Source organism: Phascolarctos cinereus, unplaced genomic scaffold, assembly GCF_003287225.1.
Source record: "Phascolarctos cinereus isolate Bilbo 61053 unplaced genomic scaffold, phaCin_HiC Scaffold_5;HRSCAF=322, whole genome shotgun sequence".
Taxonomy (NCBI): domain Eukaryota; kingdom Metazoa; phylum Chordata; class Mammalia; order Diprotodontia; family Phascolarctidae; genus Phascolarctos; species Phascolarctos cinereus.
Window position 1 is genome coordinate 293,864,472 of NW_027555958.1, and position 19,187 is coordinate 293,883,658.

General features: G+C 44.3%; 1 protein-coding gene across 2 annotated transcripts in view; it reads left to right on the plus strand.

The window, feature by feature from the left end:
* Positions 1–290: 290 nt before the first annotated feature.
* ARHGAP27 (Rho GTPase activating protein 27) overlaps positions 291–19,187 on the plus strand; it is a 67,904-nt gene continuing 49,007 nt past the window's right edge. Inside the window, exons 1-3 of one of the 2 annotated variants that reach the window (XM_020997529.2) lie at positions 291–545; positions 2,325–2,450; positions 3,722–4,488. In XM_020997529.2, the coding sequence (XP_020853188.1) occupies positions 3,769–4,488 (720 nt within the window). In that variant the 5' untranslated portion in view covers positions 291–545; positions 2,325–2,450; positions 3,722–3,768. The remainder of the gene's footprint in view (positions 546–2,324; positions 2,451–3,721; positions 4,489–19,187) is intronic. The other variant, XM_020997527.2, reaches the window with a different exon arrangement.

Genomic DNA, 19,187 nt, shown 5'->3' on the forward strand with positions numbered 1-19,187 from the left:
TAGCAACTATTAGTATTTTGCTGAAAGTCCAATAGCACAGTGAGGAGAACTACAGAGCCCCGCAGGTTCTGGAACTATGGAGGGGGCAGGGAGTCTCTGGGTGGTAGAGGGGATGGGGAAGATTCTGCCGTATGTGTGTGTGTGTGTGTGTGTGTGTGTGTGTGTGTGTGTGTGAGAGAGAGAGAGAGAGAGAGAGAGAGAGAGAGAGAGAGAGAGAGAGAGAGAGAGAGAGAGAGAGCGCTCATCTTTAGCAAAGGGACAAATCCTCTTCCCTCATTCTACTCACTTCTGGGGAAAAGCCCAGGTGTGGCTGAGGTTTCAGCCCCGGGAGGGCTGGCCCAGCAGGGACAGGAAGCAAGGACGCCGGGGATTGTCTCTCCCAGCAGCCGCAGTCCCCAGTTTAGGAGGAAGTATGCTGGGCGCTCTCCTCCGGTGACTCCACTCTCTATATTGTTCAACAGGAAACGAGGGAGTGAGTAAGTGAGAAAGAAAGGGAGGGAGCCAGCCAGCCAGCCGGCCAGCCAGCTTTCAGTCGGCTAGTCCAGGTGAGTTCGGGGACCTGGCAGCACAGCTTGGGTGGGTGTGTTGAGAGGGGAGAGGGAGGATCCTTCTCAGGGACCCGGGAGGAAGAGGAGGCACAGCCCTAAGAACCACTTTGGGACCCCAAGCCAAGTCAGACTGAGGTAAACTGCAAGTAACAGCGCCACCTCCCCCCCCCCCAATCTCCCCAGGAGCTCCGAGCAGTTTGCACCAAGCAGTTGTAGGCTAGACTGAGAGATGTCAATCCAGACTCCAGAGCTCCTTGAGATGGTGAGGTTATAGATCAGCAGGAAGAAAAAAAGGAAGGGAGAAGAGAAGGGGGGAGGGTGATGAAGGTTTAAGAGGAAGAAGAGAACAGAGGGAGTAGAGTGAAAGGAAAGGGTAGGGGGTACAGAGAAGAAACTGTGTGGAGGTGGAGAGGGGGACCAGGGGCTATTGACAGACAAGGAGAGTGGAGGGGAGGCGCGCGCGCGCGCACACACACACACACACACACACACACACACACACACACACACACACACGACAGCTTCCGTAAACTTAGCGGGGTGCTGGCCCATGGATCCTAATCCATCACTCCCCATTGCTTCTAGATAGCTGGGGGGGGGCGTTGCGGGGGAAGGTGATGACACATACTCATCTAATCTGCTCAGTTCCTCTTATGCTGAACAACCTTTGGGAAACTCATACCCTCCCTGGCTCCTACTGGGGGCTATTCCTAGTTTCTTTAGTGAAGAAGCAATACAGAGACCTTCCCCCAGTTCCACCCCCAGAGCTTTCTTCTGGCCCCCCCATCTTTAATGACCATCACTTGCACTTACATACACACTTCTTCACACCCTTGCTCTTTCCCCACCCCTAGACTGGGGGGGGGGGGCTGTCTCACACAATGAGCTGGAAGCTAACCAATTTTCCTTCCCAACCCCAACCTGACTTAGCAGAGACTAGGAAAATTGTAAGATGGGGCCCTGGGGTAGGTCTTAGGGGAACCTTGCTAAGAGCACAGCTAAAAGGGGAGCCAGGATTTGAGGAAGTGCCTGATTCGACTTTTAATTGGACGCAAAATATGTTATTCTATTCTGCATGTGAGCTTTCAGTTTTGAGTATTTTGCTGACATCCCATTGAGTCTCTGACTAGCAAGTCCCTTGGGTCTCCCCACCCCTTGAGGCTGAGGGGGCAGGCCTGGGCAAGGGGTTTGGGATGGAGATTCTGCCTGTCATGTTCACTCTAGTCCCACCCCCAGGGACCCAGCAGGCCGGGGGGGGGGGGGGGGAGGCGGTGGCACTGAAATTTTACCCTTCAATCCAGCAACTTCTTGACCCATCTATTGCTCCCCCTCCCCACCCCTGCCAATGAGCTAAAGGAAGAAAAAATATGAGTTCTCACCTCTTAAACTTCTTTCCCAGAGTCCTAACTCCCTTAGCTCAATGTTGCCCCTATTTCTCTCTCCCATTATCACATACCCCATTCGCCTAAGATATTCTGAGTCAAGCTGGTCTGGCCCAACCTGGGACTAATCCTCAATGGACCCTAACAGAGACCAGGTTCCTAAAGGTCTCCCCGATCTGAGGGGGCCCCTTTGTGATCACCCTTAGCTCAAGACCTCTTCCGGGGATGAGGAAGGAGGGAGGCATGTACAGGAAGAGGAGGGATGTACAGCTGCATCGGCCTTTTCCTTTTTCCCAGGTTATAACTTTGGGGAAAGGGGTTGCTCTTTGCCTGTAGTTTTTGCTTGGGATGAGGGGCTCCTCCTTCCCTTCCTTACCTCTCCTCTCCCTTCTAGGCCTCACTCTCAGCATTCAGACTGATCTGCTCAGATGTCAGAAGCCTGACTTGCTTTCGAGCCAGTCACCTCTGAAACTCTTCTCAGTCCAGCTCATGGGTCCCCAAAGTGGCCAGCCCTTTTCCAGTAAGTTTCTGATGGATACAGAGGGAGATGGGAGGGAGTGGGGGAAGTAGGGAAAAGACCAGGACTCATGGAAGCAGGTTTGGTCCCCCTGCTGGCTAAATCTGGCTATGCTCCCCTCTTGCTCAGTGTCTCAGTTTACCCTACAATCCCTCTCCCCGGGAAGGTTGGAGACGAAAGCTGTGAGGAGTTCAGATATTCCTTCATTCAAGTTCCCAGGTCCCAACAGTCCTCTGCCTGTCAGCCCGCCAGTACGGAGCCACCTTTGTTGGGCAGGAAAAGGTGTGGTCAGTGCACAGCCCAGAGGGGCTGAGGCTTTTTCAGTCTGTGGCATTGACTCACGGCCTACATAGGAAAGGGTCACGTTAGCCGCAGGATGTCAGGATCCGCCTCTCTATCCCCCTCCCATATTTTCCTCCCTTCCCCCACATCAAGACTCTGTTCCAGCCCCTCCTCTCTGGCATGGAACTGCCCAGCTTCGGGGGAAGGGGGATTTAGATAGTCACTTCCATGGGAGACAGTATGAAAAGATGGCATTAGCTGCCATTGCCTACTCATGGTCACTCCTGAAGGCAAGCTGGCCATTTTTCTTCTGAGAAAGACGGTCCCGCATTCAGGCACCAGCGAGGGGGTGGAGGTCGAGCGCCTCTCCGTGCGCTTTCTCTACCTGGCTTATTAGCTGCTGGTTCACCGCACAATTTAGAAATTAATTGTATTCAAATGGTTTCCCCAGCTAGGAAGATCCCAAGGGGCTACGTCGTGGGGTCCTGCTGATAAAAGAGAGTAGCATGAGCGGTCACTCTCAGGGCAGAAGCTGTCCAGTGGCGTGCCATTGGCCTTCTCGGGGCGGGCCTAGGCTCTGGGTTCATGTTTATGGTGATGCTGTCTAGCCACCGCCCCGGGATGAGAAACCGAGAGAACCGGTTTCCCCTGAGTCAGCGCTCAGGGCCAGCGGAGCAAGGCAGAATTGGGCATCCCCTCCCCTCGGTTCCTGCCACTGCTGCTCCTTCCCACGTGCTTGCAGGTGCCCAGGTCACCGACGACGAGGGGTGGAGCTGAGGGACCTTCCCTTCTCTTTGGGTGGGGCTGCTACAGTCGAAATCTCTGACCCTGATGCCCGATACTACCTCTGCCCCAAAGGGGCAACCCCAAAGGATTGTGCTTCTTATTTGACATACAAGGAAACTGAGGTTCCATTGATGGTGCTCCTTGTATCTCCTCCCTCTTTCACTTCTGTCCTACTGTCCCTAACTTCTCCGCTCCCCTCTCGGTAGGGTAGCGAAGCTGTTGGAGAGGCCCGAGAAGCCAGGCTGGGGCCGGGATGGAGACAGCGGATGGCCCGGGGGACGAGTACGTTTTAGTGGAGCATGCCTTCGAGTACACCGGGAAGGATGGACGGCGCATCAGCATTAGGCCCAATGAGCGCTACCAGCTGCTGCGGCGGAGCACCGAGCATTGGTGGCACGTGAGGCGGGATCCTGGCAGCCGTCCCTTCTACCTGCCCGCGCAGTATGTGCGGGAGCTGCCGCGGCTCAGCTCCCCCAACGACCCGGCCTCTCCCCAGATGCCCTTGCCCGCCGCTGCCCCGGCCACCTGCGCCCCGGAGCCTCTCACTTATGATTACAAATTCGTGACCATCCCGGCAGAGACCGCGCCCGCCCCGTCGAGTGGCGACTCCGGGAGCCCCTCGGAGCACACGGCCGGCGCCCTGGGCCGCTTCAGCTCCTTCCACAGCCCCGGGCGGCGCCGCGATGCTGGCAAGCGGAGCAGTCTGGCCCCTGGCCTCCCCACCACCCTCTACCTCCGACCCGCAGCCCCCATCAGGTCGGCACAGTCCTTAGACGACCTGGCTCGGACCGTAGTCGTGCCCGTATCTGGGCTCCTGGGGAGCTCGGGGTCCTACAAGGCTTGCAGCGTGGCGGGCTCCTGGGTCAGCCCCCGGCCCCTCGCCCAGGGCCGGCCTCTCCCCCAGAGCCGGAGCGACTCGGAGAACATCTATGAGTCTATCCAAGACGTGCGAGGCGAGCTTCCCAAAGAGAAGGTAACCAGAGAGTGGGAGCTGTGGGGGCCTGATGGGGAGGAGCTGGGCAGTGAGTGACCTCTCCCGAAAATCCTCCTTTGGGAGCCTTAAGGTCCCAGGCTGCCCCTTCCCTTCGTTTTCCCACTCATCTTCCCACTCTTCCAATTGCTTGCTCCCAGTCTGTGCTCCTCCCTCCAATTTCCCTCACCTCCTTCATCTCCCTTCTTAGCGCCAGCTTTCCCTTCTCTCCCTGCCCTTTCTCTCCTTCTCCTATCTTTCCCCGTCCCTCACCTCCTACTCACTCTCTCCTATCTCTCCTTCCCCTTCCCTGCCCTCCCTTGCCCCTCATCCTACATTTCCTTCTTTCAGCCCCGCACGCCTCCTTTTGCAATGCAAGTAGCTGTCGAGGATAGCCTGCCCCTGTGTGGTCAGTGTAGAGAGATGCACCGGGTGAGGATTTGATGCTAACCTGGGGAGACTTCAAACAAAGTGCCCGAAAATCGGAGACATAGATGAGGGGACGTAGGGCTCAGTGATTGAAGTATTCATGGAGGAGGAGAGTAAAGGGGAGCAGCAGGTCCCCCTTCCTGGTTTCCCTTCTGGCTAACTACCACGAGCCCAGCATATTTGAATAGTCCAGAGTCTTGACATCTGTATCGTTCAGCACATCTGTAGAGGTTTCCCCCCCGCCACCCGCCTCCCTGCAGAGAGACAGGGAAAAGAACTGGGGGGGAGGGGGATAGGGTTAGACGTTCTGTGCAAGCAGACCTCTGATAAATTCTTTCTCACGCCTCGCCCAGACCCCACCCCCACCTGGTGCCATACTCATCCCAGTCCCCCCAAGCGTGGCGGTGGCAATCCCCAGGCTCTCCCCATTCAGACTACGGTTCCTTTCATAATGAGAAGTAACCGCAGGCCATCAGGCGGGTCTTTGCCCAGCTATGCCAGCTATGCCGGAGGGGAGGAGTGTTTCTACCCCTGCCCTACCCTACCTTCAGGCAGCTGGCTGTTTCCCTCCTCCGGGAGGAGGGGCCTCCTCCGGAAAGGTAGTGGACCCCTAGACGGAGGGAACTATTGACTGAGGGCTAATAAAAGAGAGCTGTGGTTCTGGAGTCAAAAGCAATGAGTTCTCATTCTGGCTCTGCTGGAAGACTACACGAGTAAGGCGTTTAACTTCGCTAAGTCTTATTTGTTCTCCTCTGTTAAACACGGCTAATCATATCTGACGTACCTCGAAGGGTTGGATCATATTGAGGCTCAGAAAACAATAATAACAACAATAGTAATAGCATTTATATAATATATAATTATATCAGGTATAATCTATAATCTATAATTATATAACATGTGATTATATTATATGTAATATAGCTTTAAGATTCACTAAGAAGCTTACCTATGCTATCTCACAAGCTTCTCACAACCCTAAAAGCCCTTTTATATAAATGAGAGGCGTAAGATTCACAGTCACTCACATCTCACGTCTCACTTAGCAGGTCACTGCTGAGGTTGCCCTGCTTTTAAGAAAGATGTCTTTTCTTTCATACTTCAGGAAGTGCGAAGATTAGATCTCTCCTATTTAAAGAAGACTGCATCCCCCTCTTTGATCGTTCAGTAGTGCACTAAGGGATAGCCTGAATGGGAGGGGTTTATAAAGCTAACCTCCATCCTCTCAGTTGCAGATGAAAACCAATTTCCTTTTTTCCTTTTTAATTTTAATTACAGCTTTTGCTTAGAAATATATTTCTTCCCCCATACAGCAAATTTCCTTCATAAGAAAGATTATAAAAAGAAAAAGAAAAAAGTTCAGTAAGTCAAAACCGATCTGATTGCTTATGCAACACTCTGCGCCCAAATTCCCCAGTCCCTCACTTCCTCAGTGGTAGGAGGAAGGGTTATGAAAGAAGGAAGGTGAAACTTCTCTTATTTTAGTTCAGTCTTTAGTAGATATAAATAAAAAATGGCCTCTCTGTGTGTGTCTTTCTCATTTTTCTGCTTCATCCCAGAGTTCCACATCCCTAAGTTTGAAAGTATCCTCCCTCCACCCTGTCCCAAGGAGATACAGGGCAGTATGGAGAACAGAGATGATAAGTCTGTCTCCACTGTTTCTCTTTTCAAGAAGGGGTCGTATTTGAAGCAGCAAGATGTGGGCTCATTGGGTCAGCCTTCATCCCAGCACCTACTAAGGTGCTTGTAACATAGTAGGCATTTTATGAATATTTGATCAGCCTGTCTCCACTCACTATCCACTATCCACTATCCACTCACTGACTACAGTCAGCCTTGCCAGGACAAATTCAAAGGTATTCCAGGCAGTATGAGTGTCTCCTAGGTGCCCAGCACTGTGCTAAACAGTAAGTGGTATACACAAAGAAGAGGCAGCATTTAACTGAAGCTGTTTTCTGCGAGGTCACCAATGACAATCATCTTTTCTCAGTCCCCATTCTTCTTGATTTTCCTGAAGCATTGGACACTACTGATCACTCACTGCTTCCAGATACTCTGTCCTCCCTGAGTATTTGTGACACTTGTTCTGTGGTGGGCTTCTGGGAACTGATCCTCCTCAGTCTCCTTTGTAGGATTTTTGTCCGTGTCCCACCCCCTTGCATGAGTGTGTCCCAGGTTTCTTTCTCTCGGTGATCTTACCGGCTCTCATGTATTCAGCTATTCCCTCTGTGTAGACATCTAGCCCTCACCTCTAGCCTGAGCTCCAATCTCTCACCTCCAACTGCCTGCTTAACATCTCCCCTTGGACATTCTGTAGTTATCTCAAACCTAACAGGTCAATGACAAAACTCAATTTCTCTCTCCCTAATCCACCCCTCCTAACTTCCCTATTCCTGGTGAGGTCATCATCATTCTTCCAATCTCCCCGGTTCCTAACCTGTTGTCGTTACTCAGTCCTGTGTGACTCTTTGTGATTCCATTTGGTTTTTCTTGACAAAGATTCTGGAGTGGTTTGCCATTTCCTTCTCCAGCTCATTTTACGATGAGGAAACTGAGGCAAACAGTATTAAGTGACTTGCCCAAGGTCGCACAGCTTTTAAGTGTCTGAGGCTGGATTTGAACTCCTTGACTCCAGGCTAGGCATTGTATCTGCTGCTCCACCTAGGAGTGATTCATTCTCTGCTCTTCATGTCACCTACATCTGATCAATTGCCAGATGTTGTCAATTTCCATATCTCTTCTGTCTGTCCCTTCTCTCAACTCACGGTTCTAACCTTATTACCTCTCACCTGGTCTCTCCGCATCCAGCCTCTCACCACTCTAATCTCCAAAGAGCTGCCAAAGTGATATTTCCAAAGTGCAGGTCTAACCATGTCACTAGTCTTCTCAAGAAGCTGCGGTGGCTCCCCATTTTCAGTATAATACAAGCCCCTTTGAAGTCCTTCACAACCTGACTCTAGACTATCTTTCCAGGTTAGCTGCATATTACTCCCTTTGACAAGCTCTAAACTCCGCCAAAATGACCCACTTGTTATTCCCAGCGTACAATATTGCATCTTCAGTATCTGTGCCTCTGGCTATCCCCCATCCTTGGAATGATCATCCCCCCCCTCAATTCCACTAATTGAATCTTTTTGCTCCTTTCAAGGGTCAAGCTAAAGGGGCCTTTTTTGTTTATTATGAGCTTAGTCATCAACAAACATGTATATCACTATATATAAATGGCAGAAAAAAAGATTGCTTATGAAATCAGAATCTGTCATGTACAGCTTATTTTTTTAATATAATGTGGTAATGCCAACACTGTCTTTATTGTCTTTGTCTCCTTCTGAAGTTGCTTCTGCTCTCTTCACTGTATTTTTGTAATTTGTCAACACTCTTTTTTTTTTTTGTTTTTGCCTTACTATCACCTCATGCCAGTCCCCTGAACACTCCCTGCCCCCAAATTAAAATCCTCCCTTATAAACTAAATATAATCAAGCAAAACAAACTTGTGTTCTGTTAGTTGTGACCAAAAATGTATCATTCTACCACCCACAGTGAGTGACATGAGATGAGGAGAGAGAAGAGGTACCTTTAATTCATTCTAGGCTAATGTACTCAATTTTTTTAGTAAAATATAAGGCAAGATTCTCAAATGAAAGGCTTGAAGGGGGTAGGGAGAGAGAGAACCAAGGGAGATTTGAGGAGTTATAAAAAGGCTTAGAACAGGTGAGTGGGAAAGTGGTCGATGGTGAACGTATAAAAGGCTTGCCTTGCAACGAAGAGTGCCCAGTTGAGATTATGGAACATAAATTTGTAGTGGAGTCAGTCAGCATGGCTTTGTGATTTTCTTCATCTTTGTTAAGCAGCACGTGAGTAGGATGAAGGAGACGGTGGGAGTAATCCAGGACTAAGGATTGGCAGGACAAGATCAGAAGGGATAAGGGAGCAATGGACTAAAGGAAAGAAGACAGGGTGTGGTTGAACGGGTTCAGCAAGGGTCAGATGGGGAAGGGAAGGGAGTATGGCTAGTGCAGTGGTGATGGTCTGGAACAGAACTGAATTGCTATTCAATGAATGTTTATGGACTGAATCAGAGACCACTGTCCCCAGAAAGCTTTAACCTAGAGATCAATTACATTTCAAATTGTGTGGTATTGATAGTAAGCACAGTAGGAGCGCAGAAAAAAGAGTGAGCTGAAATAAATCACTGGGAGATAGAAGAGAGGGTCAAGGATCATAGGATTCTAGATAATCTAGAGCTGGAAGGAACTTCAGAGAACATCTTGTCCAATGCCCCTCCCCCATTTCGTAGATAAGGAAACTGAGGCCCAAGGAGGTTAGGTGACTTCCCCAAGGTCACGTAAGTAGTTAATGTCAGAGATGAGATTTTGATCTAGACCTTCTGACTCCAGAGGAGGTGTGTTTGTTTCTTTGGGGCGGGGGAAAAGCAAGGTGCAGGGAGAAATACCATGAGCACATACCTTGAGGCTGAAACAGGTTGTCAAAGACTTCCTTTAATGCCTGTCTGTCTATGGCTTGGTGGCAGCTAGGTAGAGCTATGGATTGAGTGCTGGCCTTGGAGTTAGGAAGACCTGAGTTCAAATCCAGCCTCAGACACTTACCAGCTGTGTGACCCTGGGCAAGTCACATAACCCTGTTTGCCTCAGTTTCCTCATCTGTAAAATGATCTGGAGAAGGAAATGGCAAACCACTCTAGGATCTTGGTCAAGAAAACCCCAAATGGGGTCACAAAGAGTTGGACACGACTGAAAGGAGTAAACAAAAACAAATCCTTTGGTCTGAAGGAATACAGAGACAGTTATGTAGGCATAATTTGTTGCTTTTAGATCCTCATCATCAAAGGACATACAGGTAAGTGTAGGAAAAAGACAGAAGACAAAGGAAGAAAATAACAAGTACAACAAACATTTATTAGGTGGTTCTTTTGCACACAGCCCTTCTACTTTCTTCCTCTTTCTGTGTCTTCCTGGAAGATACAAAGGTAGACATGGTCCTGTGTTCAAGGAGTTTCTTGTCTAGTAGGGGAATAATGGTGGTAATAACTATAGGATGTAATTATATAAGACTTTCAATTCAATATTTATCAAGCTCTATTATGTGTCAGTTACAGTGCCAAGGGCCAAGAATACAAAGACAAAAAAAAAAAAGTCCAAACAAACCAATATCAGTCCCAGTCCTCCAGGAGCTAACCTCTAATGGAGGATACAACAGGTTTCCAAGTAAGTAAATATAAAGTAATTTGATGAGGGACAGCATGCTCAGAACTGGAGGTCGTAGGAAAGGTCTTGAGGAGGAGGTGGCCCCTGCTTTGAAGGTAGCTAGGAAGTCTGCAAGAGAGAGAGGATGAGGATGTGCATTCAAGACATGGGGAGACCACTTGTGCCATGGCATGGAAGTGGCAGATGAATGACCTGTGCAGGGAGCAGCCAGCAGGACAATTTGGTTGGAATGGAGAGTATATGAAATAAGTAAGATGAGATAAGACTGGAAAGGTAGGTGGGAGCCAAATGGTAAAGGGCATTAAATACCCCACTAAAGGCTTGGTACTTTTATCCTAGAGGTAAATAGTGAGCCATGGAAGTTTTTTGAGTATGGGGGTGAGGGACAGTGATGTGGTCATATCTTTGGGGTTTTTTTAATATATGATATTTTATTTCCCACTCCAATTAAGTTACAAAATTTTTCTAACATTTTTTTGAAATTTTTAGTTCCAAATTCCATCTCTTCTTCTCCTTCTCCCCTCCCTGAGATGGTAAGCCATCAGATGTAGGTTCACATCTTTGTTTTGAAGAATATCCATTTGGCGCATAGGTGGAAACAGGGCTAGAAAGGAAAGATCGTGGATGCAAGAAGACTGATTAGAAAGCTCCTTCAAGGGGCAGCTAGGTGGTATAGTGGATAGAGCAACCCTTGAAGTCAGGAGGACCTGAGTTCAAATCTGGCCTCAGACCAGATACTTGACACTTACTAGCTGTGTGACCCTGGGCAAGTCGCTTAACCCCAATTGCCTTAAAAAAAAAAAGAAAGAAAGCTCCTTCAGTAGTCCAGGAGAGAGGTGTATAAGGGCCTGAACTAGCATACTTGGTGGCTTATTTGAATAGAAATAAAGGGAAAGAGGCGACATGTTGTAGAGGTGAGATCAGACCCACCAAGTGACCAGATATAGGAAATTGATAGACAAGGAAAAATCCAAGATTGTGAAACGGGGCGACTAGAATCAGGGAATCAGGAAGACTCATCTTCCTGAGTTCACTCACTATTGCCTGAAATGGAGAAATGGAGAAAAGACGAATTTTGGAGGAAATGAGTTCCATTTTGGATATGTTGAATTTGAGATTCCCATATATATCAAAGTAGAGATGCCCAGTAGAATATCTTTTCCCACAACCACATGGTAGTAATATTATGATTCCCACTTTACAGGTGAGAAGATTGAGGCTAATAATAGCATTTTTTTAGTACTTACTATGTGCCTGACATTGTGCTAAGCTCTTTACAAATACTTTCTTATTTGATCCTACATTAATCCTGGGAGGTAGGTGCTGTTATTATCCCCATTTTACTACAGATGAGGAAAGTGAAGCAAAAAAGAGTATTAAGTGACTTGCCCAGTGTCACACATCTATTAAGTGTTTGAGGCTTGATTTGAACTCAAGATTCCTTACTCTAGGCCCAACATCGTGCCACTTACAGGTTTTGAAAGTAGATAAATGATGTAGAATTGACTAGTAAAGTGCTTATAGCAAATGTAGAATTGTGGGTACTGTGGTCATCAGCGTAAAGGCGTCATTAAAATGGAGAGTATCACTTGTTAGGAAGCAACAATGGGACTTCATAATTTAGTCTAGGAAGGTCAGAGAGGCTCTCAGATCACAAAATCACAGAATTTATACCTGGAAGGTACCTTAAAGATCATCCAGCACAATCCATTTATTATACTGATGAGGAACTGAGACTCAGAGAAGAGAGACTTGTCTAAGGTCACACAGGTAGAGAGAGGCAAAACCAGGATTCCGACACAGATTCCCCTGGGTCCAAATCCAGTGTTCTTTCTGTCACATTAGGATGCCTCTTATCAGATTAATATGGTAAAATATCCTTGTGAGAGGAACCAAATTCTGGAGCAGTTTCATTCCAACATTTGGTAGAGTCAGCCCTTCTAAGTGCTCCACCATAGCATAAATCAGTTCAGTATGAGAAAGGAACAAATGTCCTGCTTTCCAAAAATAAAAATTAAAAAAAGGAGGGGTGGGAAGAGAATGGAGTCTGAAAACTAAAGGCCAGTGAACCTGATTTGTATTGCTATCAAAATTGTAGATCACATTACTAAAGGGATGGCTAGTGAATGTCTAGAAAAGGAAACAGTAATCAAAGAATCAGTATGGCTTTTTCATAAATGAGTCATGCCAGACTACCATCATTTTCCTTTTCAATAGGGTTATTAGAGTAAAGAAATGCTACAGATAGAGATTGCCTATATTTTGGCAAAGCATCTGATGAAATCTCTCATGTTATTCCTGGAGAAAAGATAGAGAGATGTGAGCTATATCTCAATGCAATTAGATAGATTCTGGACTGGTTGAATGGCTAGAGTTTAAGACTATTTACTAATGGCTTGAAGTTAATTTGGAAGGTAGTCTCTAGTGAAGTGGGGTAGGTAGGTGGCAAAGGAGATAGAATGCTGGACCTGGAGTCAGGAAGACTCATCTTTCTGAGTTCAAATATGGCCTCAGACACTCATTAGCAGCTGTGTGACCCTGGGCAAGTCACTTAACCCTGTTTGCCTCAGTTTCCTCATCTGTAAAACGATCTGGAGAAGGAAATGGCCAACCACTCCCGTATCTTTGCCAAGAAAACCCCACAAGGGATCACGAAGAGGCAGATATGACTGCAATGACTCAACAACAACCCTACTGGAGCGCCTCACAGGTTTGTGCTTAGTCCTGTGCTATTTAACATTTTTGTCAATGACTCAGATAAAAGAGGGGCAGCTAGGTGAATAGAGCTCTGGCCTTGGAGGCAGGAGGACCTAAGTTCAAATCCAGCCTCAGACACTTAACACTTACTAGCCGTGTGACCTTGGGCAAGTCACTTAACCCCAATGGCCTCACCAAAAAAGCAAAAAAAAAAAAGACTCAGATAAAGAAATAGTTATCAAATTTGCAGAGACTGTAAAGCCTGGAGGGGTAACTATAACACACTTGCTGGCAGGATCCAAGAAATATAGACAAATTTGAAGTTGAGTGGAATTTGTATATATTTTTAATTTTACAAAAGCAAGCAATTTGATTTCAGTTATGAACGTGGAGTCATGTGAAATAAATTTCCATGTTAGTCATCTTGCAAAAGAAAACACAGAACAAGGGGCAGCTAGGTGTTACAGTAGATGGAGCACCAGCCCTGGAGTCAGCAGGACTTCAGTTCAAATCTGGTCTCAGACCAGATAGTAGCTGTGTGACCCCGGGCAAGTCACTTAACCCCAATTGCCTCACAAAAAGAAAGAAAAAAAAAGAAAGAAAACACAAACAAAGTAAGACAATAAAAATAAAGAAAGTTAAAATAAAAAAGTATGCTTCAATTTGCATTCAGAGTTCTTCAGTTTTCTCTCTGGAAGTAGACAGCATTTTTCATGATGGGTCCTTCAGAACTGTCTTGGATCATTGTCTTGATCAAAGCAGCTCAATCTTTCACAGTTGATCATTCAGACAATATTGCTATTATTACAAACAATGTTGTCCTGGTTCTGCTCATTTCACTTTGCATGAGTACATATAAATCTTCCCAGGTTGTTCTCAAACCATCCTGCTTGTCATTTCCTATAGCACAACGGTATTCCGTCATAATCATATACCACAGCTTGTTTAGCCATTCCCCATTTGATGGGCATCCTCTCGATTTCCAGTCCTTTGCCACCACAATAAAAAAAAAATCTGCTATAAATATTTTTGTGTGGATATGTCCTTTTTCTCTTTTCTTTGATCTCTTTGGATTATAAACTTAGTTGTGGTGATTCTGGGTCAAAAGGTATGCACACCTTTATAGCCCTTCAGGCATAATTCCGAATTATTCTCCAGAATGGTCAGACTGGTGTCCCGATTTTTCCACATCCCCTCCAGCATGAGTCATTTTCCTTTTCTGTCATTTTAGCCAGTCTGATAGGTGTGAAGTATCTCAGGGTTATTTTAACTTGCATTTCTCTAATCAGTAGTCATTTAGAGCATTTTTTCATTTGACTATTGACAGCTTTGATTTCTTCTTCTGAAAACTGTCTGTTCATATCCTTTGAGCAATTATCAACTAGGGAATGGCTCTTATTTTGACAAATTTAGCTCAGTTCCCTAGATATTTGAAAAATGTGGCCTTTATCAGAGAAACTTGGTGCAGAAATTCCCCCCCACCCCAGTTTCTTGTTTTCCTTCTCATTCTGGCTACATTCGTTTCATTTGTGTAAAAGCTTTTTAATTTCATTTTATTTCCTGTAATCCCCTCTATCTCTTGTTTGGTCATAAACTTTTCCCTTATCCTTAGATCTGACAAGTACATTTTTCAATGCTTCCCTAAATTACTTATGAGATCACCCTTCATATCTAAGTCATTTATCCATTTTGACTTTATCTTCGTATATGGTGTGAAATGTTGCTCTAAGCCTAGTCTCTGCCAAACTTCTTTTCTAGTTTGCCCAGCAACTTTTGTCAAATATTGAGTATTTACCCCCAAAGCTTGGATCTTTGGGTTCATCAAACACTAGATTACTATGGTATTTTACTACTGTCTATTGATTGTATACCTAATCTATTCTACTGATCTACTTCTGCTTTTCTTAGCCAGTACTAGATTGTTTTCAAGATTACCATTTTGTAATAGAGTTTGAAATCTGGAACTGCTAGGTTGCCTTCCTTAACATTTATTTTCATTGATTCCCTTCATATTCTTGACCTTTTGTTCCATTTTATCTAGCTGTATAAAATAATTCTTTGGGTTTGTATGACACTAAATAAGTAAATTAATTTAGGTAGAATTGTCATTTTTATCCTACTGGCCTGGCCTACCATGAGCAATTAATATTTCTCCAATTGTTTAGATCTGTCCTTATTTCTGTGAAAATGTTTTCTAATTGTGTTCATATATTCCTTTGGTTTGTCTGAGCAGGTAGACTTCCAAGTATTTTATATTCTCTGCAGTTATTTTAAGTGGAATTTCTCTTTCCGTATCTTCCTGCAGAGTTTTGTTTCTAGTATATAGAAATGCTGATGATTTATGCGGGTTTATTTTGTATGCTGCAACTTTGCTGAAGTGGTTCATTGTTTCAAAGAGTTTTTTACTTGATTCTCTAGGATTCTCTAAGTATTTCATCATATCACCTGCAAATAGTAATAGTTTTGTTTTCTCATTGCCTATTCTTATTCTTTCAATTTCTTTTTATTGTCTTACTGCTATAATTAGCATTTCTAGTACAATATTGAATGACAGTGGTGATAATGGACATCTTTGCTTTACTCCTGATCTTATTATCTTCTTACCTATTATAGGTAATGCTCGTTCTTGGTTTTAGATAGATACAACTGATCATTTTAAGAATGGCTCCATTGATTCCTATGCATCCTAGTCTTTTTAATAGGAATGTGTGTTGTATTTTTTTCAAAGGCTTTTTCTGTATCCACTGATACAATCATATGATTTTTGTTGTTATTGTTATTGATGTGGTCAATTATGCTGATAGTTTTCCTAATATTGAACCAGCCTTGCATTCCTGATATAGATCCTACCTGGTCATAGTGTATGATCTTTGTGATATATTGCTGTAATATATACTAGCTCTTTGCTAGTATTTTATTTAAAAATTTTTAATCAATGTTCAATAAGAAAATTGGCCTATAGTTTTCTTTCTCTGTTTTTGTTCTCAAGACCATAGGTATCAAAACCATATTTGTGTCATAAAAGGAATTTGGTAGAACTCTTTCTTTACCTACTTTTTCAAATAGTTTATATGGTATTGGGGGAAATTGTTAAGTGTTTGGGAGAATTCCATTGTGAATCTATCCAGTCCTAGAGATTTTAATTTTGGGAATTCATTGATGGCTTGTTCAATTTCTTTTTCTAAGATAGAGTTATTCTATTTCCTCTTCTGCTAATCTGGGTAGTTTACATTTTTGTAAATATTCATCCATTTCACTTAGATTGTCAGTTTTAGTGACATATAATTGGGCAAAATAAGCCTTAATAATTGCTTTAATTTCATCTTCATTACTGGTGCATTCACCTTTTCATTTTTGTTAGTAGTAATTTGGTTTTCTTCTTTTTTAAAGTCAAATTAACCAAGGATTTATCTATTTTATTGGTTTTCTAATAAAACCAGATCTAGTTTTATTTATTTATTTATTTATTTTGTGGGGCAATTAGGATTAAGTGACTTGCCCAGAATCACACAGCTAGTGAGTGTTATGTGTTTGAGGCCACTTTTGAACTCAGGTCCTCCTGACTCCAGGGCCGGTGCTCTATCTACTACACCACCTAGTTGCCCCCTCCCCAGTTTTATTTATTAGTTCATTTTTTTTAACTTTCAATTTTATTAATCTCACCCTTTTTTTCAGGATTTACATTTCGGTGTTTAATTGTGGATTTTCAGTCTGTTCTTCTTCTAGGTATTTTAGTTGCATGCCCAATTCAATGTAGAATATTATTAAACCCAGGGCAGCAGGTTATATAAAGGTAAACCATTTAAAAACCAACCATACTTACAAAACTCAAATCAACTGCCTTGAATTCTATATTTCATCCAATTTTATTACAAGAATTTATTGTTAAGGCAGAAAAATCAAACATTACATGTAAGGAATGATTTTAACATGTGTGGGTCAAACTAATACTACAAATACATAAACACAGAGGATGAATAGAATTTAACAATATGAAACTCAATGGGGAAAAATGTACTTTTCCATTTAAGTTTAAAAATTTGACTTAATAATAATAGCTAGCCTTTCTATAACATTCTTTTTTTTTTTTGGTGAGGCAATTGGGGTTAAGTGACTTGCCGAGAGTCACACAGCTAGTAAGTGTCAAGTGTCTGAGGCCAGATTTGAACTCAGGTCCTCTTGACTCTAAGGCCAGAGCTGTAACTACTGTGCCACCTAGCTGCCCTCTATAACATTCTTAAGGTTTATAAGGCACTCTGTACTTTCATTTGATACTCACAACAACCCTTGGAGGTAGAGGCTGTTATCGTTATCATTTCACAGAGGAGGAAACTGAGGCTGACAAAAGTAAAGTGACTTGGCCAAGGTCACATTGCTAATAACTGACTGAGACGGGAGATGAATTGTTCTCCCCGGTAAACTCAGATCTAACCCTCCACCCATCTGGCCATCTAGCTACTTTTATTTCAGAATAGAGGTGACATAGCTAGATGAAAGTTTGTCTGAAAAAAGATGTGGAGATTTTAGTGAACTATAGACTCAACATGAGTGCACTATATGACGTGGTAGCCACAAAATCTACAGTGATCTGAGGCTGCGTTGAGAAGCTCATTAACTTAGAAGAGGGAAGTGACAGTTTCACTATACTCTGCCCTGCTCAGACCAAATCTTGAGCGCTGTGGTCAGATCTGGGCACCGTATTTTAGGAAGGACATTGATAAGCTCAGCATCATCCAGTGTGGTCATGGAGTCATCCCACTCTATTGTCTCTCTACTTTCGCTTTCCCATACTACTTAAAAGTGGTAGCCACCTTCCTTCCCAACCCCATCCCATCTGTGGGCATTTCCTCATGACCTACCAGGGACTCATCTTTATCCAATTCAGAATGGGGAAATCAACCTTTTCTGCTTCTTCTTTTGTCTTCTTTCGCCTGCTCACTAGTCTAGGATTCAGTTTCTGACACCAAAATCATCCACTATCCCCTGGGCCATCGCCAGTCAGCTTGACTTTTGTCTTGCCACTGGATTTTGATGATTCTGGAAGAGAGTGAGGCTGACGACTTTGTGCCACTCTGCCTCGCTTAAATCCAAGTCACCCAAGAGTCATGACATCACCCTGGGATGTCATCGGTCCGCTTTAAAAGCGAAGGACAAACTACAGTAGCAGCAGCCACTCCTGATACCATTTCTGTGTCCATCAGTCCCCTGCTTATCAATCTGCATCAAATCTAGAGGCACAGGACGTGATCACAAAAGGCACTGTCATTTGTAGAATGAATACTGTTGAAAGGCTGTACAGGTACAAGAGGCTTGAAAAAAATCACATCAGCTGAGGGGGTTCAAATCCAGTTCTGCTACAAAGTCATCTATATGACTTTGTGTAAGTTATTCAATCTCCTTGAGCCTCTTTTTCCTAATCTGCAAAATAAGGGGTGTTGGGTTTGATTTCTTCTTTTTTAAAAATTTTTAAAAATTTTTTATGGCAAGGACCAGCTAGTGTCAAATGTCTGGTCCAAGACTGAATTTGAACTCAGGTCCTCCTGACTCCAAGGCTGGTGTTCAATCCACTGTACCACCCAACTGCCCGTATTCAATTTGATTTCTTCTAAACACCCGTCTGGGCCTGAATCCAGTGAAGATTTCTGAGGAGAGTATTGACACAAGCTTAGACATAATTAAATTAGCTTTAAAGAAGCTTTAAAATGCAACTCAGGAACCATTTTCTTCCTGAAACCTTTCTTGATTTCCCCATCTGCTAGTGCCCTCTCTCCCAGACTACCTATATGTGTAATTTATTAATTTGTTTATTAACTATATTTATGCTGTAAATGGTTTTATGTGTCCTTGTTGACTTCCCCATTAGAATGGGAGTGCATTGTGATTAGGGATTGTTTTATTCTTTGTTCTTGTATCTTCAGGTCCAGGACAGTATCTATCAAATAGTAGATGATTAATAAATATTTGTTGATTGAGGATAAATTGGAGGGGGGAACAGTGAATGAAAGCAGGAAGCCCTCTTAGAAGACAATTGCAAGGCTTGGGGCACACGGTAATGTCAAACTATACTTGGGTGGTGGATTGGGGAATAGAAGGGGATAGTTTGGAGAGATGTCATGACCTGGGAATGACTGAACTTGATAATTGATTGGATGTGAGAAGTGAAGGAAAAGAAAGAGTCAAAGATAATTTCCCTGAGCTTTCAAACATTGGAAGACTTGGTGAATCAGTGGAGCCTCAGGCAAAATTAGTGATAGAAGAAAGAAGAACAGATTTAGGGGAATGATAAGCTCAGTTTGGGACATAATGTGGTTTAGATGCTGTTGGGTCATTCAGACAGGAGATTTGAAACAA